Below are 25,481 nucleotides of genomic sequence, written 5' to 3'. Positions count from 1 at the left end.
TGCATGGAGCTGCCAGTCTGCATGAAGCAGCCAGAGCTGCTAGTCTGCATGGAGCAGCTAGAGCTGCCAGTCTGCAAGGAGCTGCCAGTCTCCATGAAGCCGCCAGAGCTGTCAGTCAGTATGGAGCAGCCAGAGCCGCCAGTCAGCATGGAGCAGCCAGAGCCGTCAGTCATTATGAAGCAGCCAGATCTGCCAGTCAGCCAGACTCTTCCAGATCTGCCAGTCAGCCAGACTCTTCCAGATCTGCCAGTCAGCCAGACTCTTCCAGATCCGCCAGACAGCCAGACTCTTCCAGATCTGCCAGTCAACCAGACTCTTCCAGATCTGCCAGTCAACCAGACTCTTCCAGATCTGCCAGTCAGCCAGACTCTTCCAGATCTGCCAGTCAGCCAGACTCTTCCAGATCTGCCAGTCAACCAGACTCTTCCAGATCTGCCAGTCAGCCAGACTCTTCCAGATCTGCCAGTCAACCAGACTCTTCCAGATCCGCCAGTAAACCAGGATCTGCCAGATCTGCTAGTCAGCTAGGATCCGCCAGTCAGCCAGGATCCGCCAGTCAGCCAGGATCTGCCGGATTCAACTGCCTGGCTGGGCTTCATCTCAGTACTGGGCTTTTTCTCGGTACTGGGCTGCCTCTCGGTGCCGGGCTGCCTCTCGGTCCCGAGCTGCCCCTCAGGCCCGAGCTGCCCCTCAGGCCCGAGCTGCCCTCAGTCCCGAGTTGCCCCTCAGTCCCGAGCTGCCTCAGTCCCGAGCTGCCCCTCAGTCACGAGCTGCTCCTCTGTTATGTAGGGTTCTGGGTAAGGACTATTCGGCCATGGTCGGCGGTTAGGGTGGATTATCCATGGACGCGAAGGGGAGGAACAATGACATTTATGAAGTGGGGTCCACGTCCGGAGCCGGAACCGCCACCATGGACAGACGCCCACCCGGACCCTCCCTATGGTTTTGAGGTGCGTTCGGGAGTCCGCACCTTAGGGAGGGGGTTCTGTCACGCCTTGGTCATTGTATTTTGTGTTTTCGTTATATATTTGGTTAGACCAGGGTGTGACATGGGTTATTGTATTGTATTTTCGTATTGGGGTTTTGTAGTGTTTGGGATTGTAGCTGATTAGGGGTGTGTGTGTTTAATAGGTTTGGCTGCCTGAGGCGGTTCTCAATCAGAGTCAGGTGATTCTCGTTGTCTCTGATTGGGAACCGTATTTAGGTAGCCTGGGTTTCGCTTTACATTTCGTGGGTGATTGTTCCTGTCTCTGTGTAGTGTGCACCAGTCAGGCTGTAATAGGTTTCACGTTCTGTTTTGTTGTTTTTGTATTTATTAGTTATTCGTGTTTAGTTCGTTCGTTTGTCTTCCTAATAAACATGAGTAACTTACACGCTGCATTTCGGTCCGACTCTCCTTCAACAAAAGAAGAACGCCGTTACAGATGGGATGGGCTGAGGAAAACTGAGGGTTGGGATGTGGAATTGGAATTGGAGACAAGTGGGAGTAGAGTTGCTGTGTGGGAGATAGCATGAGGGTCAAAGTAATAATAATAGATAAAAGTAATAAAAATTCAAATTAAAACAAAATAAAACGTACATTTGAATGACACTGAGGGGCAGTGTTTTTACAACTAATGCCAGTTTGCCTGAGACTGATGCCGTGCAGGTGTTTGTACACATGCATATACACACACTCTCATTCAAATAAACATATACAAGAACACACACATACATATAATAGTGCCAGACATGCACACAAACATATACAGTTGGCATTGCTGTTATGATTTTAGTTGTCCTTGATGTCCTTTGTTTTAAATGTTTATTTTTTATTTTTGCATTGTTGTTTGCTGTTTTCTGTCTTTTCCTTTTTCTCTTTAGTTTATTCTCTTGGTTGTTGGGTGCATTGGGGGGTTCTTGGGGGTGGGGAATGGAATTACATGTATTTTTTATTGTTCTTCCTTGGTGGGGACTGTGGGAGTGGTCTTGAATGGTTGAGGGACAGCTATTGGGGAACTGTGGGGTGGTTAATGTGAGCAGGGCATTAACCCTGGATGCTTATGTGTGTCTCTCTGAATGGGAATCTGTTTGATGACTGGTATGATGTAGTTGTTGAGTGGCTTCACTGCAAGTATATTGTATGTTTCGGATATTCAATAAAACATTTTTTTTAAGTCTATGTTTAAACTTGAAAATACAAGATACATGAGTGAATTAAACTATTTCAAAATAAAATATAGGTACTTCAGGCCATTGATATCCAAATGACAAATATGTCTTGACACATCTATATCAAATAACAGAAATGTGCTGCCAGAATTGCACTACAAAAATTACAAAACATTTTTTTCCAGTGAACAGTATGAACAGATAATGGCCAGATACAAATCATTCACTACTTGTAAATGCTACTAGTCAATAAAGAATTACAGAAGGCTAGCGTTTACCTTCATTGTCAACGATAGTGAAGTTTGGATTGGAGGAGCTTATGCTGAAGACAAACTTATGTCCAACAAGGGGCTCATCTGTGTCAACCGCACTTATCGTCTGAATCAGCTGTGGATAGTGAAACAAAAAGGCATTCGAAAACATATGTACTTTCTTCAGGCTTTTCCTCAACATTCTTAGTATTATGATGTCTACTTTACCTGTCCTGATTGGACATTTTCACAGACAAATGTCTCGTAATACATGGCAAATTCAGGTGCATTGTCGTTAACGTCCAGGACCTTGATGAACACTGGGACTCGAGTGGTTTGGCGAGGGTTACCTAAACAAGATGTTTGAAGTGTGTTAGCAGGCCCATACAGTAGACCCCTCAAATTGAAATCTGGACCTTGAAGCCAGTTCCGCTGCTTTTAAAAATGTCTTCCCCTCCAATAAGGGACTGATTTAGACCTGGGACACCAGGTGGGTGGAACATATGCAGATTTGTAAATGTTTTATTTAACTAGGCATATGTGAACATGTGCAGCTTTGCATCCCGTTCATGTGTCTTTGTCTATTTTCAAAAGTGCATAAATGCCTCTAGCATCAACAATTTGTGTAATAACAAAGGCCACAGAATTTAGCAAACATGCACAATATTTTTTGCCAAAAAAGTAATAAAAAGAGGATGTTTATCTTACTTATTTCAGTTGCAACAACAGAGATGTTATGCCATTTTGACATCTCCCTGTCGAGGCCTTTCAGTGTTGTGATGGTGCCGTTAACAGAATCAATGTTGAACAGTCTCTCCAAATCGGTATGGCGGTCAATGGAGTATCTGCATAGAGTAATACAAATACATCATGTTTGATTGTGTAAAACTGTCCCTCATTTTAATTGACCCATATTAATCGAGACATGATTCAAATCAAATTAATCATACGGACATGATGTTTTGCCCCAGACATAAAGCTGTAGTTCTTGTCTCCTGTGATAAATTCCATCAATATGATTCATTATGTTAGAGCATAATAACATAGGAGTCTATTAAAAAATACACTACAAATCACCTAATGTTGGCCCGCACATTATGTATCATTCCTCTCCTTCTATTTCCTTTGTCAGGAAATAATGAGTACTTATATACCGCTGTCTCATTTATCATTGTCAACTTATATATTCGACTGACATTCCCCATTGTGCTGCACGAGCAGAGACTGGCATGTCTCCATGTTGGAGAGAGATACAGACGGACGGACGGATAGATGGAACGGGCAGACAGACAGATGGGCAGGTAGATACACAGAGAGACAACAGACAGACAAATACACAGACAGACAGGCGCCATATGTGTGGAACAGCGCAGTGTGAATCGATAGAGCAAATTAGGCTCTTTGACTTTGTGCCGCTACCACACTGGGCTAGCTTACATAATTCTGTGGAAATAAACAGTGTCTGTATTCTCTTCACAGTGCCGTCAACAAGGAGGGACCCATCAATAATTTGCTTTTCTTCCAACCACCCTCTCTCCACACTGACATTCGGATACACTGATGGATTCGATTAGCAAAGCGAACCACATTTCCACATCCGAAAATGTAATGGTTGTTAAGGACTTATTACCACACCAGGAATAGTTTATTTCTATTGTTTCCTTTTATTCTTTGTTTCTTACACCATAATAGTCCATTAGGTTATGAAACAATCAAATTACCTAAATTAAAACAGCTTTATTCAGCGAGGGAACATGTATAAACAATCAGTAAGTCAACTAATCAACCAAATACATGTAGTCAATCAATCAATCAATCAATCAACCAATGAAACCCTGTGGATTATATGAATTTATAACAAAGATGCTGAGCCAGATCAGTTCAATGTATGGTCTGAGTCTTAACTGGCACCATATAACCTGTATGGTGCAGTCTTTTGACAAGCGCCCTGATGGGCCTGGCCAAAAGAAGTGCACTGCATTAGGGAATAAGGTGCAATTTGACATGCAGACACAATTACTTACTTGACTGAGTTGTTGTCAGCATCGGGGTCCCTGGCAGACACCACACCAACAAAGCTGCCAGCGGCTGTGTCCTCGTGCACCTCAATGATATAAGGGTTCCTGCTAAACACTGGCGGCTCATCCACATCCTCTATCGTCACCCTCACCATGGCGTCATCTTTGAAAGGAGGGTTTGGACTGTACATGAACCTGGGGTCCAGATAGGTGTTAGTCACCTCCACTTTGAATGAATACGTCCTTTGTTTCTCATAATCCAGTTGCTATGAAGAAAATGAAAAAGATAAACCATCAATAATTAGAATTCATTTACTATCATAACTGAAAGTAAACTGAAAGTTGATGCTTAAGTTGATAAACTTGGTCGATTATTGGTTGAAATAAAAACTAGTGAATGAGTAAAGTAAAGCGGAGCTCCCCTACTTATCTACTTACAGCTTTATACCTACTGTATCTATGAGTTTCTTTATACCTACTGTATCTATGAGTTTCTTTATACCTACTGTATTTATGAGTTTCTTTATACCTACTGTATCTATGAGTTTCTGTATACCTACTGTATCTATGAGTTTCTTTATACCTACTGTATCTGAGTTTCTTTATACCTACTGTATCTATGAGTTTCTTTATACCTACTGTATCTATGAGTTTCTTTATACCTACTGTATCTATGAGTTTCTTTATACCTACTGTATCTATGAGTTTCTTTATACCTACTATATCTATGAGTTTCTTTATACCTACTGTATCTATGAGTTTCTGTATACCTACTGTATCTATGAGTTTCTTTATACCTACTGTATCTGAGTTTCTTTATACCTACTGTATCTATGAGTTTCTTTATACCTACTGTATCTATGAGTTTCTTTATACCTACTGTATCTATGAGTTTCTTTATACCTACTGTATTTATGATTTTTTTTGCACACCTTTAGATATAAAGGACTGCTATCAGGGTGTCATTTTTAATCTGAGCCTATATATACAGTATGAACGCACCGTCTTCTTTTCACTTAGGCTCTCTAATTTGCATAATTGGCAGAGGCTCTGAAAAGTATGGCCCTGGCTAAGAAAAGAAAAGCTAAACCTGGATTTCAAAAGTCTCAAAGACTCTTTATACAAATTCCCAGAAGGAATAAGGGTCTCTTGACAGTGAACAGGATTAAGTACTTTCATGAAGATGATAATAATAGAAGATGGGTTTAGTTTAGAGAGAGGATAACTATATACACAAAGTGGTATCTTGTGATTTGAAGCAGTTGGGTCATAAGCAATTAAAACATGAGAACATTGTACTGGAAGTTTAGGGCCTACCTTTTTTACCCTGATAACGCCCTCCTGTGTGTTTTGGTCGGAGATGATCGTGAACATATCCTGTCCGTCTCGGTCGACGATGCTATACTGCATCTCAGCATTCCGCCCAACGTCCGCATCGTTAGCCTTGATCCGACCTATGGCTGCTCCTACTTCAGCCGACTCCAGAGTGCTCAGACGAAACGTATCTGGGGAGAAGAAGAAAATACGCTAAAAATAATTGAATAGAAACAGACTAAGCAACAGAGTTTTATCCCCCAGATTCTTTGCACCCTGGGGCGATGTGATTTGATGTGTATTTTTCAATGTTTGTTTATCTACGTCTCCTGGGGGAGAAGTATATATAAAAGGTACTCCACTTTCAGCTTCAATTAAGTAGCGCAGATTTTTTTATAGAGTTTGACTTGTGTCCAAATGTTCCGGTTTGTTTTGTCATTAGTTGTGGGACTCCTTCAGAAAGGATTATTATGTTCAGATTGTTCCCTTTTCGACTCTGATGCCAGTCCTACCCATAGGCTACGTACATAGCACAATATCTGCCTTTTAACTGACGAAGTTTCAGCACAATTGTAGTAAATGAGTTATTAGTTATGTCATAACCAATTACTCAAAACCAACTTTTGACAGAGGTCAAACCAACACTGCCTTAAGAAAGAGCTCACAGGATATCGTCGATGCATGTCAGATTAACAATTGTCGTCTCAGTTCAACAAAACATTGCACATTGATAGTGAAAAGAAAGCACATACAGAAGCACATGTACAGCACTTTTTGTCTCCACGAAAAACAGAATATCAACAACGATGAGAAGAGAGAAGGTCTCTTACGGTTAGCAAAGCGCGGTGGGCTGTCATTCTCATCAGAGAGGGTAATGCTGACTGTGGTGGTCCCTGATAACCCACCCATCTGGCCAGCCATATCTTTAGCCTGGATCACAACCTGGTAGTTCTCCTTGGTCTCCCTGTCCATGTTAGGCAGGGCTGTTCTAATCGTGCCTGAATGAGAAAATAGACTATTATCAATATGACTGGTCAGGTTTAACTTGAGATTAAAATAATTTACAAGGACAATATCTACTTAATTTAGAGTAAATACATTTGAATTGACAGTCCTCAATAGAATATGTGCAATATATCACAAGAATGTTGTAGTTATCAAAAGAAGGTATCAAAAGCCGAACACTACTGTAAAGTGCTATCTATAACCTAAAATGATTATTCGGCTGTTCTCATAGGAGAACCCTTTTTGGTTCCAGGTCGAACCTTTTTGGTTCCATGCAGAACCCTTTCCTGAGAGGGTTGTACATGGAACCCTGACACTGAAAAGGGTTATCCTATGGGGACAGCCAATGAACCCTAAGAGTGTATATTAACACACCAAGCCATTGAGTTCACAGCAGCAGTATTCACCCACTATTAAAATATCCTTTCCAGGTGCCATCTGACTAACATAGAGATAGAGAGGAAAACCATGAATAAGCTCAACTCACTTATCATTCCCTAAACAAACACCCCATACTGAGTGCTGTTGGGTCTCTGTTTGCAGAGTAGAGGAAGAGAGATAATATACACACATGATGGCTTCTTTCAAGTGTTTGCATGCCTATTGTGGGTGTTGTGATTAGATTACCATTGTCTGAATCCACTGAGAAATATGGTTGACCCTGTAGAATACTGTACACAAGCTTGGCACTGTTCCCATATGTTTGATCATCGGCATCTGTCGCGGTGACTTGAATAACTGATGTGCCTGTGGAGGAGAAGATAGAGAACGTACAATACATAGCAAAGTATAGATAATGCACAAATTATATAATTTGGTGCGTGCTTCTATTTGTCCTATTTCACACATGTACAAGTGTGTATTAGTATATAATTGGAAATGTGTTTCTGGCATATCCCAACTCTCCCTGAGATACCCTTGGAGAGTGGTGCACGGCCATGGTCTGCCATTATTAACGGCGACCCTGGAACAATTAGTGTTAAGTGCCTTGCTCAAGGGTACATCAACATATTTTTCCCAGTTATTGGCCCAACAGTCTACCCGCTAGGCTGCCTTATCTCTGCATCCAACATAATGCACATCCATACATTCACAAAAATGTACATAGCTATACAGAGCAGTTACTGGGAATTATCTAGCATGCATATAATAAAGTAATTATAAGCACAATAACATTTTACAAAATAATTTGAAATGCGATCCAGCTCAAAGGGAGGTAGAAGTTGTGTGAGGCCTTGTAATTTATGTTGCACAGGACCTAGTTAACCTTGCCTAGGGAAATATGAACAACACACAGCTCTTGTCATTATAAATATAGCTAAAAATAACAAATTCCCCCAAAAACATTTCCACAGAATGCATAATAGTCATCTATGAAAGGGACGTACATTGAGCTGAAATGATTCAAGCTCTGCTAAGGGTGAACAATAGAGTACAGTTTTACATTTTTTGGGGCAAAAATGTAATTATTGTTCTAATACTAAGCCTCTAGGGGCTGGTTTCCCAGATACAGTCCTAGACAAAAACTCATGTTCAACTGATATTCTCCATTGAAAGTGCCACTTAGTCCAAGACTAGTCTTAATCTATGTCTGGGAAACTGGCCCCTAGAGTGTGGGTTCCTAGCCCTTTGTTGTACTTACATTGTCTAGCCACTGCTCAGATTATGGTGGCATGCCAAGTGACATCCTATTCCCTATGTAGTGCACTATAGGGAATAGGGTGCCATTTGGAACACATTTGTCCTTGGCATTCTGGAGACCTCTGTAACGTCCTGGCTAAGTCTGACTATCTTCAAGCATACTAATGACTGCAGGAACAGCTGTCTGCAATGAGAATATGAAAGGGGGCTACCTGCTGACTTTTCACAGATGCCTGCTCTGACAAACCAGTTTGCACCCTCTAAACACATGGGATGAATCCCTATTGGCCCTGATCAAAAGAAGTGCACTAGGGAAAGAGTGCCATTTGGCATACAACCATGGGCAGTTTGTTCATCTGTTTGGTGAAGCATTGGTGACTGTGACCAATGATTTGGTAATGGCTATGCACTTCACACACAAGAAATCCCATGATAAATACATCACTCTAACATTACCAAGGGTATGTATGAATAACAAATTAATGAAATAATGATTGGACGAAATGGATGGATGAATGAATGAATTAACAGACAAATAGAAACTGGAAGCATCAACCTTTGAGGGAAGTCTGCCTGTTAGCACAAGTGGTTTACAGTGCTTTTACTGTATAACTTTTACTTATACAGTACACCTTTTCACAGTGCCCAACCCAGAGCTTGTTGAGTCTGATCTTCAATAAATACTGGTTGGTTACCTCACAGAAAGACATGTGTTCAATGCATATTACCAATGCTGGATGTTTTAACCGCAACATCCTCTCTCTGGAGTCAGCCAGCAATTCAATCATTATGTGAACACAATAGAGAACCATTATTTTTCATATTGGCAAGTAAGTTTTAATTCAATGGTGATTACACTTTCTATTAATTTGTAGGCTCATGATTGGAAATTGATTCCAGTTCTCCTGTTTACATTTTTAAAGCTTTGTTGGTATTCAGGCCTACTGGTTAATCTATATTATCTGAATTAATTTGAGTGTGATGAAGCAAAACCTTCACTTTAATGATAGCTTCAATTTCAACCTTCCACTATTATTATATTGCTGTGTGAATGACATGGTTTGATTGATATGCAGTTCATTGCATATCTCTGCCTCTGTGAACTATATAGGTTTAAGAAAGAATTGTCATTCACATTTCTCCACAGAAATAAAGCATCACAAGAGGACCAACTTACTCACCTACGTCAGACATCTCTGGGACACTGGCGAAATAAAGGTCTTTAGAGAACTTTGGCTCATTGTCGTTGATGTCGTGGATCTTGATGTTAAATTCAGTATCAGCCTCCAGTGTCTCATTGGTCCTCTTGTCCACCACCTTAGCGTGGAGTGTGTATATGGCCCTCTCCTCCCTGTCCAACCTCTTAGTGGCGTGAATGTCACCTGAGTTCTCGTCTATTAAAAACAAGCTTCCCACCCCTTCTCCAGTCAGAATGTACTTCACGTTACCATCGCCCCTGTCCATATTCGAGTGCAGCTGTGGATAGAGAGAAAAGCTGTGTAAGAGTTTTTATTTGAGATGGAGAGAGCATTCAGTGTTAGTCAGGAAATGTGAAATGTACATGAAAATAAAATAACAAATGCAGTTGGCAGGTTTACATAAAGAACAGATTCAACTTCAAATGTGCCATTAAAACTTTACATCTGCCTTCGATTAGTCTCTCAGGACAGATAGTCATACTTTATATGTTGCGATCATGAGCTTGAGATCTTAAGCTCACAGTATTGTCCTTGGATACATTAAATCCACAGATATTTGATTTCAGCTATTTATTTACTATTGGCTACCAATCACCATCCTTCAGAATTGTTTAATTCATCTGTATATTTGGGAAATGGAAAAACAAGAATGCTAGCTCACAGACTGCTCTAATGAAAATGGTTATTGTTTGTATCTTGTATGGTTCTTGCATCGACCTTACATTCCACCCGTTAAATGACACAAAAATAAAAACATAAACGGTTTCTCAGAGACTGCTCTAAACATGTTTCATGTTTGGCACAGAACTCTCATCTAGAATATTGTATTCCAGCTGTTTCTTAGGAACAGGAGTGTCTGCTTAAAGTGTGTCCTTCAAATTGATTGCAATACTTCTTATCCTGATTGCGACTGCCCCCTGGAGTGGTCATTTCTAAAGCAGGATGTCCCTGTCTGATCAAAATAGTTATATTCTTTGGGCAATTTTGAAATGGACAACCCTTGAGGTGTCATGTATTTCATGTTACAACACAGACACCAATACTGTAACAAGTACTACCCCTTACAAACAAGTCCTACAGGAATCATACGGGGGAAAAAAACAGGAATCATGCAGGACGATTCCTTCCTTTCCTTTGTCCAGGTAAAAAAAAAAAACGAACAGGGGAAAAATATCCTACAGCAAAAGGCAAAACCTTGATTGGAATGATTTTTGCAACAACTTTTCCATGAAGCATCAACAGTCACAAAACACAGACCAATCTTATTTTCATAATTCCATAATTCAAGACTTTGGTTGAAGACCAAAAATAGACAGAAGCTCAATCTGATACCATATGCCAAGTAGCATAAAATCATGTCACTTTGACTCTAAATCCATTTAGCTCCCTAATGTCTTCCGTCTGCGACGTTGCCTTCAGGGTAGAGATCCAAAAATAAAGATTTCTAAGGAGATTGGATGACAGAATGAGAAGTCTTGTTTCATATTTTATGGGCTATTTGTTTAGCTGAATGGTTACTTCATTCAAATCAAATCAAATAAAATGTTATTTGTCACATACACATGGTTAGCAGATGTTAATGCGAGTGTAGCGAAATGCTTGTGCTTCTAGTTCCGACAATGCAATGATAACCAACAAGTAATCTAACTAACAATTCCAAAACTACTGTCTTATACACACAAGTGTAAGGAGATAAAGAATATGATATATGAGTGATGGTACAGAGCAGCATAGGCAAGATACAGTAGATGGTATCGAGTACAGTATATACATATGAGATGAGTATGTAAACAAAGTGGCATAGTTAAAGTGGCTAGTGATACATGTATTACATAAAGATGCAATAGATGATATAGAGTACAGTATATACTTATACATATGAGATGAATAATGTAGGGTATGTAAACATTATATTAGGTAGCATTGTTTAAAGTGGCTAGTGATATATTTTACATAATTTCCCATCAATTCCCATTATTAAAGTGGCTGGAGTTGAGTCAGTGTGTTGGCAGCAGCCACTCAATGTTAGTGGTGGCTGTTTAACAGTCTGATGGCCTTGAGATAGAAGCTGTTTTTCAGTCTCTCGGTCCCAGCTTTGATGCACCTGTACTGACCTCGCCTTCTGGATGATAGCGGGTAAACAGGCAGTGGATCGGGTGGTTGTTGTCCTTGATGATCTTTATGTCCTTCCTGTGACATCGGGTGGTGTAGGTGTCCTAGAGGGCAGGTAGTTTGCCCCCGGTGATGCGTTGTGCAGACCTCACTACTCTCTGGAGAACCATAGGTTTGTGGGCGGAGCAGTTGCCGTACCAGGCGGCGATATAGCCCGACAGGATGCTCTCGATTGTGCATCTGTAGAAGTTTGTGAGTGCTTTTGGTGACAAGCCAAATTTCTTCAGCCTCCTGAGGTTGAAGAGGCGCTGCTGTGCCTTCTTCACGACGCTGTCTGTGTGGGTGAACCAATTCAGTTTGTCCGAGATGTGTACGCCGAGGAACTTAAAACTTGCTACCCTCTCCACTACTGTCCCGTAGATGTGGATAGGGGGGGTGCTCCCTCTGCTGTTTCCTGAAGTCCACAATCATCTCCTTAGTTTTGTTGACGTTGAGTGTGAGGTTATTTTCCTGACACCACACTCCGAGAGCCCTCACCTCCTCCCTGTAGGCCGTCTCGTCGTTGTTGGTAATCAAGCCTACCACTGTAGTGTCATCCGCAAACTTGATGATTGAGTTGGAGGCGTGCTTGGCCACATAGTCGTGGGTGAACAGGGAGTACAGGAGAGGGCTCAGAATGCACCCTTGTGGGGCCCCAGTGTTGAGGATCAGCGGAGTGGAGATGTTGTTACTTACCCTCACCACCTGGGGGGCGGCCCGTTAAGAAGTCCAGTACCCAGTTGTGCAGGGCGGGGTCGAGACCAAGGGTCTCGAGCTTGGTGACGAGTTTGGATGGTACTATGGTGTTAAATGTTGAGCTGTAGTCGATGAACAGCATTCTCACATAGGTATTCCTCTTGTCCAGATGGGTTAGGGCAGTGTCCAGTGTGGTTGCGAGTGCGTTGTCTGTGGACCTATTGGGGCGGTAGGCAAATTGGAGTGGTCTAGGGTGTCAGGTAGGGTGGAGGTGATATGGTCCTTGACTAGTCTCTCAAAGCACTTCACAATGACGGAAGTGTGTGGGGTGCGGTAGTCTACGGTGGCGGTAGTCGTTTAGCTCAGCTACCTTAGCTTTCTTGGCAACAGAGACAATGGTGGCCCTCTTGAAGCATGTGGGAACAGCAGACTGGGATAAGGATTGATTGATTATGTCCGTAAACACACCAGCCAGCTGGTCTGCACATGCTCTGACGGCGCGGCTGGGGATGCCGTCTGGGCCTGCAGCCCTGCGAGGGTTAACACATTTAAATGTTTTACTCACATCGGCTGCAGTGAAGGAGAATCGGCAGGTTTTGCTAGCGGGCCGTGTCTGTGGCACTGTATTGTCCTCAAAGCGGGCAAAAAGAGTTATTTAGTCTGTCTGGTAGCAAGAAATCCTGGTCCGCGACGGGGCTGGTTTTCTTTTTGTAATACGTGATTGACTGTAGACCCTGCCACATACCTCTTGTGTCTGAGCCGTTGAATTGCGACTCTATTTTTTCTCTATTTTGTCTCTATACTGACACTTAGCTTGTTTGATTGCCTTATGGAGGGAATAGCTACACTGTTTGTATTCGGTCATGTTTCCGGTCCCCTTGCCCTGGTTAAAAGCAGTGGTTCGAGCTTTCAGTTTCACGCGAATGCTGTCATCAATCCACGGTGTCTGGTTTGGGAATGTTTTAATCATTGCTATGGGTACGACATCGTCAATGCACTTTCTAATGATCTCGCTCACGGAATCAGCGTTTTCGTCAATGTTGTTGTTTGACGCAATGCGGAACGTATCCCAATCCACGTGATCGAAGCATTCTTGAAGCGTGGAATCAGATTGGTCGGACCAGCATTGAACAGACCTGAGCGTGGGAGCTTCTTGCATAGTCACTTTACAAATTATCTAGACTAACCTATATCCCCGCATATTGACTCGGTACCGGTATCCCATGTATATTGCCTAGTTATTGTTATGTAATCTTCTTGTGTTACTTTAGTTTATTTAGTAAACATTTTCTTAACTCTATTTCGTGAACTGCATTGTTGGGTACGGGCTTGTAATTAAGAATTTCACGGTAAGGTGTTGTATCCGGCGCATTTGACGAATAAAATGTGATTTGATTTGATCACTTTTTTCCTCCATGAGGAAAACTCTGAAAAATATAGGCCTAAATAACCTGATGCTTCCTTGATTATATCCAACACCTCCGTCACCAATAATGTCAAGGGACATCTAATACACAGCACCTATAGGCAGTGGTGTAAAGTACTGAAGTGAAAACACTTTATAGTACTAGATAAGTCGTTTTTTAGGGTATCTGTACTTCACAATACTATTTATATTTTTGAGAAATTTTACTTTCACTTCACTACATTCCGAAAGAAAATATTGTTTCCTTTTAACCCCTACATTCCTTGACAACCAAAAGTACTCGTTACATTTTGAATGTCACGCCCTGACCTTAGAGAGACTTTTTTATTCTCTATTTGGTTAGGTCAGGATGTGACTTGGGTGGAAAAATCTGTTTCTATTTCTTTGTTGGCCTAGTATGGTTCCCAATCAGAGGCAGCTGTTTATCATTGTCTCTGAATGGGGATCATACTTAGGCAGGCATTTTTCCACGTTGAGTTGTGGGATCTTGTTTTTGTACAGTTACTGTGTAGCCTGCAGGACATTACGTTCGTTTATCTTTTGTTGTTTTTTTGGTGTTCATCGAAATAAAGAAAGATGTACGCTTACAACGCTGCACCTTGGTCTCATTCCAACATCGGACGTAACATTGAATGCTTAGCAGGAAAGGAAAATGGTTAAATGCACGCACTTATCAAGACAACACATGGTCATCCCTAGTGCCTCTGTCCTGGCGGACTCACTAAACACAAATGCATATTTTGTAAATAATGTCTGAGTGTTGGAGTGTGGCCCTAGCAATCCATACATTTTAAAAACAAGAAAATGGTTCCGTCTGCTCTGCTTAATATAAGGAATTTTAAATTATTTATTATTTTACTTTTACATTTGATACTTAAGTATACTTTAGCAATTACATTTACTTTTGATACTTAAGTATATTTAAAACCAAATACTTTCAGACTTTTACTCAAGTAGTATTTTACTGGCTGACTTTCACTTTTACTTGAGTAACTTTCTATTAAGGTATCTATACTGCCTATAGGGAGGATAAAGCCCCTCTGGGAAAGACACCAAGGTTGCGTCCCAATAATCTCTCCTTCCTTCTGAATTTGACACTCTTTCACTACGACTCCCCACACGTTTAAAAACATTGTTTTGGTGTAGGCATGGGCTAGAAGGGGTTTCCATGTACCAGTCATTACCTTTCAAATCTATGATGGGAATTTAACAAGTACTCACTTTAGGGGAAAAGGAGAGAATATTGGAATGCAACCAAAGCTGTAAAGAGCCATACTACTAGCATGCACCTTTTCCACGTGCCTGTATGGTGTCCATATTAAGAAAGAGGCACATGTACATTGTATTGACAACGTGCACCTGCATGTGTCTCTATACCCTACTACTTCAGCAGGGCATCCACTTAAATCTCATCTGACAATCGACACAAAAATAGCCACCAAATATTGATTTTGATGTTCAATGTAAACCATAATCAATCATGTTTGTATAATGCAAGTAGCCTACAAGACCCGGAGACATGAAAATGCAATCATTTCACGGAAAGAAATAGGGGCATCTAAGTGCCTCTTTCTGTACTATTCATCGTCTTGAAAGAAAGTAGCATTACCTCAAGCAAGTATGATGAGTGACTGGCTTGAAGCTCATTACTGCACTGTTGATAATAGTGTCAGAGGCATATATTTAGCTCTATATCTCTTGAGCCCTCACATCCTAAATGACAAGCAGTGAGGGACACAGCATCAACATCATACATGAATATTAATATCCGCATACTCAGGGAGAAACTAATTACAGTGCCTTGCAAAAGTATTCATCCCCCTTGGTGTTTTTACTATTTTGTTGCATTACAACCTGTAATTTAAATATATTTTTATTTGGATTTCATGTAATGGACATACACAAAATCATCCAAATTGGTGAAGTGAAATGAAAAACAGAACATGTTTCAAAAAATTATACAAAAAAATGGATAAGTGGTGTGTGCATATGTATTCACTGCCTTTGCTATGAAGCCCCTAAATAAGAGCTCATGCAACCAATTACCTTCAGAAGTCACATAATTAGTTAAATAAAGTCCACCTGTTTGCAATCTAAGTGTTACATGATCTCAATATATATACACCTGTTCTGAAAGTCCCTAGAGTCTGCAACCCAACTAAGCAAAGGGCACCACCAAGGAGCTCTCCAAACAGGTCAGGGACAAGGTTGTGGAGACTTACAGATCAGATTTGAGTTATAAAAAAATATCAGAAACTTTGAACATCCCACAGAGCACCATTAGATCCATTATAAGAAATGGAAAGAATATGGCACCACAACAAACCTGCCAAGAGAGGGCCTTCCATCAAAACTCATGGCACAGGCATGATGTTGATGCTGTGTCCCTCATTAACCAGAGAGGCAACAAAGAGACCAAAGTTAACCCTGAAGGAGCTGCAAAGCTCCACAGCGCAGATTGGAGTATCTGTCCATAGGTCCACTTTAAGCCGTACACTCCACAGAGCTGGGCTTTACGAAAGAGTGGCCAGAAAAAAAGCCATTGCTTAAAGAAAAAAATAAGCAAACACATTTGGTGTTCGCCAAATGGCATGTGGGAGACTCCCCAAAAATATGGAAGAAGGTACTCTGGTCAGATGAGACTAAAATGTACCTTTTTGGCCATTCAGGAAAACGCTATGTCTGACGCAAACCCAACACCTCATATCACCCCAAGAACACCATCTCCACAGTGAAGCATGGTGGTGGCAGCATCATGCTATGGGGTTGTTTTTAATCGGCAGGGACTGGGAAACAGGTCAGAATTGAAGGAATGATGGCTGGCACTAAATACAGGGAAATTCTTGAGTGAAACCTGTTTCAATCTTCCAGAGATGGAGGTTCACCTTCCATCAGGAGAATGATCCTAAGCAGTCTGCTAAAGCAACACTCAAGTGCTTTAAGGGGAAACATTTAAATGTCTTGGAATGGCCTAGTCAAATCCCAGACCTCAATCCAATTGAGAATCTGTGGTATGACTTAAAGATTGCTGTACCCCAGCGATACCCATCCAACTTGAAGGAGCTGGAGCAGTATCGCCTTGAAGAATGGGGAAAAAAACAGTTGCTTGATGTGCCAAGCTTATAGAGACATACCTCAAGAGACTTGCAGCTGTAATTGCTGCAAAAGGTGGCTCTACAAAGTACTGACTTTGGGGTGGTGAATAGTTATGCACGCTCAAATTTTCATTTTTTTTGTGTTATTTCTTGTTTTACAATAAAAAACATGTTGCATCTTCAAAGTGGTAGGCATGTTGTGTAAATCAAATTCAAACCCCCCAAAAAACATTTTAATTCCAGGTTGTAAGGCACTGAAATTGGAAAAATGCCAGGGGGGGTGAATACTTTCTCAAGCCACTGTATTTTCTGCAATCTGAAAACTGGGCTCAACAACAGTGCAACTTGGGGAAGAAAGTGAGAAGGATGCACACTGTGACCCGACTATGGTTATGTCTCGAATGGCACCCTATTCCATATTTGATGCTTGGCCCTGGTCAATAGTAATGCACTATATAGGGAACATGGTGCCATTTGGGATGCTGACTATGAATACAGCTGGGTCGTTCCCTAAAGATATTGTAAGTAGAAATTGTGCATCAATATTGCATTTTAATGGCATGAAATATTCATGTAATTGCCCTTTAATATAGACCATGTGAAGAATTCAACACCTCTTATTGTAATATGAATAAATACTTGCTTCAGTGCCAAAATTCATAATTTTCCTTCAGTACACATCTGTAACTTCTAAGAAGATTTGAACCCACTTAAAACCTTTTACTGCAGCGGGCTAAATCAGAGTCACACATAGTGTTTCTTGGTAGTTTTAAACAAATCTACTTTAAAACAAAGGTATACACCTCACACACATGGTTATGGATTTTTAAAAAGAAGACACCTCAACCATGTCAGATATAGAAATGAAATGTATTCCATTCTGAGTTGTCATCCTAATATGACACTTGATGTACATCACAGAAGGGATGTGGGGATGGGATAAAAGAAAAATACAAAAAAGAATAATAATAATAATTATGAAATAAAGAACCATTTTAATAACATTCCACCCATGAGGCCTCTAGATGGTGATTTGGTCCTTTTCACCATCATGTAGTTATTTTGTTGCTTGTGACAAAGTCATTTCTGAAGATGATTTATTTCATGCAGTCATTCATTTACTTCTGTCCCTCATTTTAAGGTCAACCCTGTTACTTGAATGAACTCTTGTTTTATGTTGAAACTATCCAAATTATATATATTTTTAAATACATATATTGTACATCTAGTAATCAAATCATAGTGTAAAAGCAGGTGAGTTGGTTCTTCTCTTTTTGGCAAGTATCCGGTGTTTTGTGGTGTAAAACTGAGCGGGTAGAACATAATACTTCAACCCTGTTACCAATAGATAGACAATTAAATTGTAAAGCTTGCATTCAACTGCCACTCCCTATTGCACACAGCACCCTTGCATTCATCATGTCATAATGGGATTTGTGGCTATTTTAAGATGAAAATGTCAACCCTGTTACTGTCAACCCTGTCACTTTTTAATTAGCACTTCATAGGCACTTACTATAGTCATTTTCTTTAACCTCTAAATATGGAAAAAACTGTTGAACATGAGCTCTTTATGACAGAATGTGAGGTGAAATCAATGTTTTTCTTGAGAAAGTTATATTTTTCAAAAGGTACAGAATTGTTGGAATGACCCAGCTACAGTCTGTGAATAGTATTACTCATGATGTTCATTGCTGAACATCTAAGAATATGATGAAATCAATATAATAATTTCAACATAAAATGCACAGATGTAGAATCTTAATTTTATCACTTTTTGTTGCTGGGAATTATTTTATTAATTTAGACTTTAAAATGTGAGACTTGATTTGCACCACTAACAAAAAATGTATCAACAACAACAAACAACAAACAAATCTGAAACTATAATCTACATAGTAAATTATACTTCAAGTTACTGCAAGATCGTTTTCTTGATTTATCAAACTGGCTCAAATTGACATACTACCTCTGTAGCTGCTCCTACAATGCATTCATATTACTAATTTATACCCTGTGTCGTTTCCGTTCACACTGAACATTCCTCTGATGATTCCTGCAGTATGGTTGTGTCCCAAATGGTACCCTGTTTCCTATAGGCCCTGGTCAAAAGCACTGCACTATAGAGGGAATAGGGTACCATTCGGGACATAGCCTATGCTTCTCAGACTCAGTCGTTAATCCCATAAAGAGAGAACTGACAGGAAGAAAACAAAGAGGAGACCATCAAGGGGAGGTGAAGAGGGAACTCCATACTGTGGAGCCATACTGTCAGGTCTGCCAGCTAATTGGAGTTTGACAATCCTCAGACAACACAGGCCTAAGGGATGTACTGTACATAGGCTTTCAATTATTGAATTAAAAAAAGGCAGGAAATACACAACACGCCTCCAACAAAAAAACACTAAAAGGTAATTATTGGAGGTCCGCTTATGGACAACTTCACAAGCCGTATGTATATTTGGCATGCTGGCACACTAGTATGGGGTAAACAATATAATAAAATACAATTGTATTTGTCACATACGCCGAAATGCTTACAAGGTCTTAAACCAACAATGCAGTTTTAAGAAAATAAAGTAACACAATAAAATAACAATAATGAAGCAATATACAGGGGGTACCGGTACCAAGTCAATGGGTACAGGTTAGTTGACGGTACAGGTTAGTTGAGACCCCTGTGCTGTATGAATTCATGCAGTATTATTGAGTCAATTCATGCATCTGTATGGAGTCGATTTTGCAGTATTTGTAGGTTATATAGAGGTGATTCATGCAGTATTACACAATCCATTCATGAAACAGTATGGTGTCAATTCATGCAGTGATTCATGCAGTATTATGAATTCATGTAGTGGTATAGATTCGATCCATGGATCCATGAGTAAAATAAGTAACATAAAAGTATATGACTTGCTATGATATGTACTACTTATGTCATAATGCCTAATGCCCCGAATGTTGTGTCCAACAACAACATTAACGAATACGCTGATTCGGTGAGCGAGTTCATTAGAAAGTACATTGATGATGTTATAACCACAGCAACGATTAAATCATTCCCAAACCAGAAACCGTGGATTGATGGCAGCATTCGCGCAAAACTGAAAGCAAGGCAGTCAAACAAGCTAAGTGACAGTATAGAGACAAAGTAGAGTTGCAATTCAACAGCTCAGACACAAGAGGTATGTGGCAGGGTTAACAGTCAATCACGGACTACAAAATGAAAATCAGCCCTGTCGCCTACCAGGATGTCTTGCTCCCAGACAGACTAAATACAGTGCCACTGACACGGCCCGCTACCAAAACCTGCGGACTCTCCTTCACTGCAGCCAACGCGAGTAAAACATTTAAATGTGTTAACCCTCGCAAAGCTGCAGGCCCAGACGGCATCCCCAACCGCGTCCACAGAGCATGTGCAGACCAGCTGGCTGGTGTGTTTACGGACATATTCAATCAATCCTTATCCCAGTCTGCTGTTCCCACATGCCTCAAGAGAGCCACCATTGTTCCTGTTCCCAAGAAAGCTTAGGTAAATGAGCTAAACGACTACCGACCCGTAGCACTCACTTCCGTTATCATGAAGTGCTTTGAGAGACTAGCCAAGGGCCATATCTCCTCCACCCTACCTGACACCCTAGACCCACTTCAATTTGCTTACCGCCCCAATAGGTCCACAGACGACGCAATCGCAACCACACTACACACTGCCCTAACCCATCTGGACAAGAGGAATACCTATGTGAGAATGCTGTTCATCGACTACAGCTCAGCATTTAACACCATAGTACCCTCCAATCTCGTCATCAAGCTCGAGATCCTGGGTCTCGACCCCGCCCTGTGCAACTGGGTACTGGACTTCCTGATGGGCCACCCACAGTTGGTGAGGGTAGGTAACAACATCTCCACCCCGCTGATCCTCAACACTGGGGCCCCACAAGGGTGCATTCTGAGCCCTCTCCTGTACTCCCTGTTCACCCACGACTGCGTGGCCATGCACGTCTCCAACTCTATCATCAAGTTTGCGGACGACACTACAGTGGTAGGCTTGATTACCAACAACAACGAGACGGCCTACAGGGAGGAGGTGAGGGCCTCGGAGTGTGGTGTCAGGAAAATAACCTCACACCCAACGTCAACAAAACAAAGGAGATGATTGTGGTCTTCGGGAAACAGCAGAAGGAGCCCCCCCTATCCACATTGATGGGACAGTAGTGGAGAGGGTAGTAAGTTTTAACCTCTTACATCTATGGAGGCGCTATTTCATTATTGGATAAAAAACGTGCCCGTTTTAAGCGCAATATTTTGTCACAAAAAGATGCTCCACTATGCATATAATTGACAGCTTTGGAAAGAAAACACTCTGACGTTTCCAAAACTGCAAAGATATTGTCTGTGAGTGCCCCAGAACTGATGCTACAGGCGAAACCAAGATGAAACTTCAAACAGGAAATGAGCAGGATTTTTGAGGCTCTATTTTTCATTGTCTCCTTATATGGCTGTGAATGCGCAAGGAATGAGCCTGCCCGATCTATCGTTTCCCCAAGGTGTCTGCAGCATTGTGACCTATTTGTAGACATATCATTGGAAGATTGACCATAAGAGACTACATTTGCCAGGTGTCCGCCCGGTGTCCTCCGTCGAAATTGGTGCGTCATCTTCAGCTGCAAGTCTTTTTCCAAGGGATTCAGAGGAGAAAGTAGACATCCACGAACGATTTATCAATGAAGAGATATGTAAAAACACCTTGAGGATTGATTCTAAACAGCGTTTGCCGTGTTTCAGTCGATATTATGGAGTTAATTTGGAAAAAAGTTTGCCGTTTTGATGACTGAATTTTCGTTTTTTTTGGTACCCAAACATGATGTACAAAACGGAGCGATTTCTCCTACACAAAGAATCTTTCAGGAAAAACTGAACATTTGCTATGTAACTGAGAGTCTCCTCATTGAAAACATCCGAAGTTCTTCAAAGGTAAATGATTTTATTTGAATCCTTTTCTGGTTTTTGTGCAAATGTTGCCCGCTAAATGCTATGCTAAGTGCTACACTAGCTATCAATACTTTTACACAAATGCTTGTTTTGCTATGGTTCAAAAGCATATTTTGAAAATCTGAGATGGCAGTGTTGTTAAAAGAAAAGGCTAAGCTTGAGAGATAGCATATTTATTTCACTTCATTTGCGATTTTCATAAATAGTTAACGTAACGTTATGCTAATGAGCTTGAGGCTATAACTGGATACAGGTTTTTTTCATAGCCAAACGTGAACAAAACGGAGCGATTTGTCCTACACAAATAATATTTTTTGAAAAACTGAACATTTGCTATCTAACTGAGAGTCTCCTCATTGAAAACATCTGAAGTTCTTCAAAGGTAAATGATTTTATTTGAATGGTTTTCTTGTTTTTGTGAAAATGTTGCTGGCTGAATTCTAGGCTTATAGCTATGCTAGCTATCAATACTCTTACACAAATGCTTGTTTAGCTTTGGTTGAAAAGCATATTTTGAAAATCTGAGATGACAGTGTTGTTAACAAAAGTCTAAGCTTGAGAGCAAATATATTTATTTCATTTCATATGCGATTTTCATGAATAGTTAACATTGCGTTATGCTAATGAGCTTGAGGCTATAAATAGGATCCCGGATCCGGGATTGCTCGACGCAAGAAGTTAAGTTCCTCGGCTTACACATCACAGAAAAACTGAATTGGTCCACCCACACAGACAGCGTTGTGAAGAAGGCACTCACAAACCTCTACAGATGCACGATCGAGAGCATCCTGTCGGGCGGTATCACCGCCTGGTAGGCAACTGCTCCACCCACAACCGTAAGGCTCTCCAGAGGGTAGTGAGGTCTGCACAACGCATATCCGGGGGCAAACTACCTGCCCTCCAGGACACCTACACCACCCGATGTCACAGGAAGGCCATAAAGATCAAGGACAACAGCCACCCGAGCCACTGCCTGTTCACCCCACTATCATCCAGAAGGCGAGGTCAGTACAGGTGCATCAAAGCAGGGACCGAGAGACTGAAAAACAGCTTCTATCTCAAGGCCATCAGACTTTTATACAGCCACCACTAACATTGAGTGGCTGCTGTCAACATACTGACTCAACTCCAGCCACTTTAATAAGGGAAATTGATAGGAATTTATATAAAAATGTATCACTAGCCACTTTAAACAATGCCACTTAATATAATTTTTACATACCCTACATTACTCATCTCATATGTATATGTATATACTGTACTTTATATCTGCATCTTGCCATCTTTATGTAATACATGTATCACTAGCCACTTTAAACTATGCCACTATGTTTATATACCCTACTTTACTCATCTCATATGTATATACTGTACTCTATACCATCTACTGCATCTTGGCTATGCTGTTCTGTACCATCACTCATTCATATATCTTTATGTACATATTCTTTATCCATTTACACTTGTGTGTATAAGGTAGTAGTTGTGGAATTGTTAGGTAAGATTACTCGTTGGTTATTACTGCATTATCGGAATTAGAAGCACAAGCATTTCAATACACTCGCATTAACATCTGCTAACCATGTGTATGTGACAAATACAATTTGATTTGGTTTGATGTGTATATAGAAAGACTGTAGTTTCTATGATCTTTTCCTTCAGAAATGAAGTATTGTTTAATGAGTTTGGTACCAACATAGAATAGTTATAATTCAATAGCAATGCTTCCTTTAGGATTCAAGTTGAGCACAAGTAACAAGGTAACATGCAGTATTATAAGTAAGGCTTTTGGTGGTTCTCTTTTCTAAGGTTCTTGTTGCACAAAATTAGCCTTTGACAGAGGAGCATGTTGATGACTTAAATCCCCTTGCACAATCACAGAGGAATAGCCAGTAAAGTAGCAAAATCATTGGCAATTCTTGTCAGGTCTGTAGTGAGCATTGCTTAGTGCTGCAGAGGGGAGATAGGAAAAAAGAGCCCCGAAAGGATACAGAATAATTATGCTCTCTCTCTCTCTCTCTCTCTCTCTCTCTCTCTCTCTCTCTCTCTCTCTCTCTCTCTCCACTGATGTTGGTTTGAACATCTGTGATAATAAATACTGTAAGTATTGATAATAAACAGGTTAATAATACGCAACAGTCACTTGCTTATATTAGAAAGGACGACATTCCAATGCACTACTTCTCCATGGATTGTTTACTCATCCAAACATCATCCACCTCAACGTACAGTTCCAGTCAAAAGTTTGGGTTTTTCTTTATTTTTACTATGTTCAACATTGGAGAATACTAGTGATTACATGAAAACTATGAAATAACACATGGAATCATGTAGTAACCAAAAATGTATGAAGTAAATCAAAATACATGTTATATTTGAGAGTCTTCAATGTAGCCACCCTTTGCCTTGATGACAACTTGGCATTCTCTCAACCAGCTTTATGAGGTAGTCACCTGGAATGCATTTCAATTAATATATAAGCCTTCTTAAAAGTTAAAAAGGCATGTATAAGTAAAAAAGGCACATTTTAGAATGTTTTTCATTAAAAAAAGGGTTGTGATACAAATATAAAAACATATTAAACATCCTTTCTCTCAATGAATTTACTATGTCAGAATTGCCAGAACAATCTGAGATACCCCAAATATTTTCCACTCCAGCTGAGGGCTGGAAAGCCCTTAGTCATTAATCTTGTCACGCCCTGGTCGAAATATATTGTGTTTGTCTTTGTTTATTTGGTCAGGCCAGGGTGTGACATGGGTTTATTGCGGTGTGTTTGGTCTTGGGGTTTTGTTAGGTATTGGGTGTGTGGTTTAGTGGGGGTATCTAGCATAGTCTATGGCTGTCTGGAGTGGTTCTCAATCAGAGGCAGGTGTTTATCTTTGTCTCTGATTGGGAACCATATTTAGGCAGCCATATTCTTTGAGTATTTCATGGGTGATTGTTCCTGTCTCTGTGTTTGTTGTCACCAGATAGGCTGTATAGGTTTTCACGTTCCGTTTGTTGTTTTTGTATTGTTCGTGTTTTTTCATCATCATTAAACATGTCTCAAAAATACCACGCTGCATTTTGGTCCGCTTCTCCTTCACCAGACGAGAACCGTTACAAATCTATGCTGAACAAAAATATAAATGCAAGAGCTGAAATAAAAGCATTTTTCATGAGCTGAAATAAAAGATCCCAGAAATGTCCCATACACACAAAGTTAATTTCTTTCAAATGTTATGCTCAAAATTGCTTACCTGTTCGTGAGCATTTCTCATTTGCCAAGATAATCCATCCACATGACAGGTGTGGCATATCAAGAAACTGATTAAACCGCATGATCTTTACACAGGTACACCTTGTGCCAGGGACAATAAAATGTCACTCTAAAATGTGCAGTTTTGTAACACAACACAATGCCACAGATGTCTCAAGTTTTAAGGGAGTGTACAATTGTCATGCTGACTGCAGGAATATCCACAAGAGAATTGAATGTTGATTTTTCTACCGTAGGCCACCTCTAACATTGTTTTAGAAAATTTAGCAGTTTGTCCAAC

The 25,481-nt window shown here is 40.6% G+C and overlaps 1 protein-coding gene across 1 annotated transcript in view; it reads right to left on the bottom strand.

Moving 5' to 3' along the window:
- Positions 1-25,481, bottom strand: part of LOC135517529 (cadherin-10-like) — a 52,395-nt gene that overhangs the window by 11,157 nt on the left and 15,757 nt on the right. The window contains exons 3-10 of the mRNA XM_064941919.1: positions 9,562-9,856; positions 7,367-7,486; positions 6,565-6,732; positions 5,738-5,925; positions 4,427-4,686; positions 3,111-3,247; positions 2,631-2,752; positions 2,430-2,538 (exon numbers count right to left, since the gene is read on the bottom strand). Of these exons, the coding sequence (XP_064797991.1) occupies positions 2,430-2,538; positions 2,631-2,752; positions 3,111-3,247; positions 4,427-4,686; positions 5,738-5,925; positions 6,565-6,732; positions 7,367-7,486; positions 9,562-9,856 (1,399 nt within the window). The remainder of the gene's footprint in view (positions 1-2,429; positions 2,539-2,630; positions 2,753-3,110; positions 3,248-4,426; positions 4,687-5,737; positions 5,926-6,564; positions 6,733-7,366; positions 7,487-9,561; positions 9,857-25,481) is intronic.

This window comes from Oncorhynchus masou, chromosome 28 (genome assembly GCF_036934945.1).
Source record: "Oncorhynchus masou masou isolate Uvic2021 chromosome 28, UVic_Omas_1.1, whole genome shotgun sequence".
NCBI classification, from domain to species: domain Eukaryota; kingdom Metazoa; phylum Chordata; class Actinopteri; order Salmoniformes; family Salmonidae; genus Oncorhynchus; species Oncorhynchus masou.
Note: the sequence above shows the minus strand (reverse complement) of the source record. Positions and strands in the feature narration are given on the sequence as shown.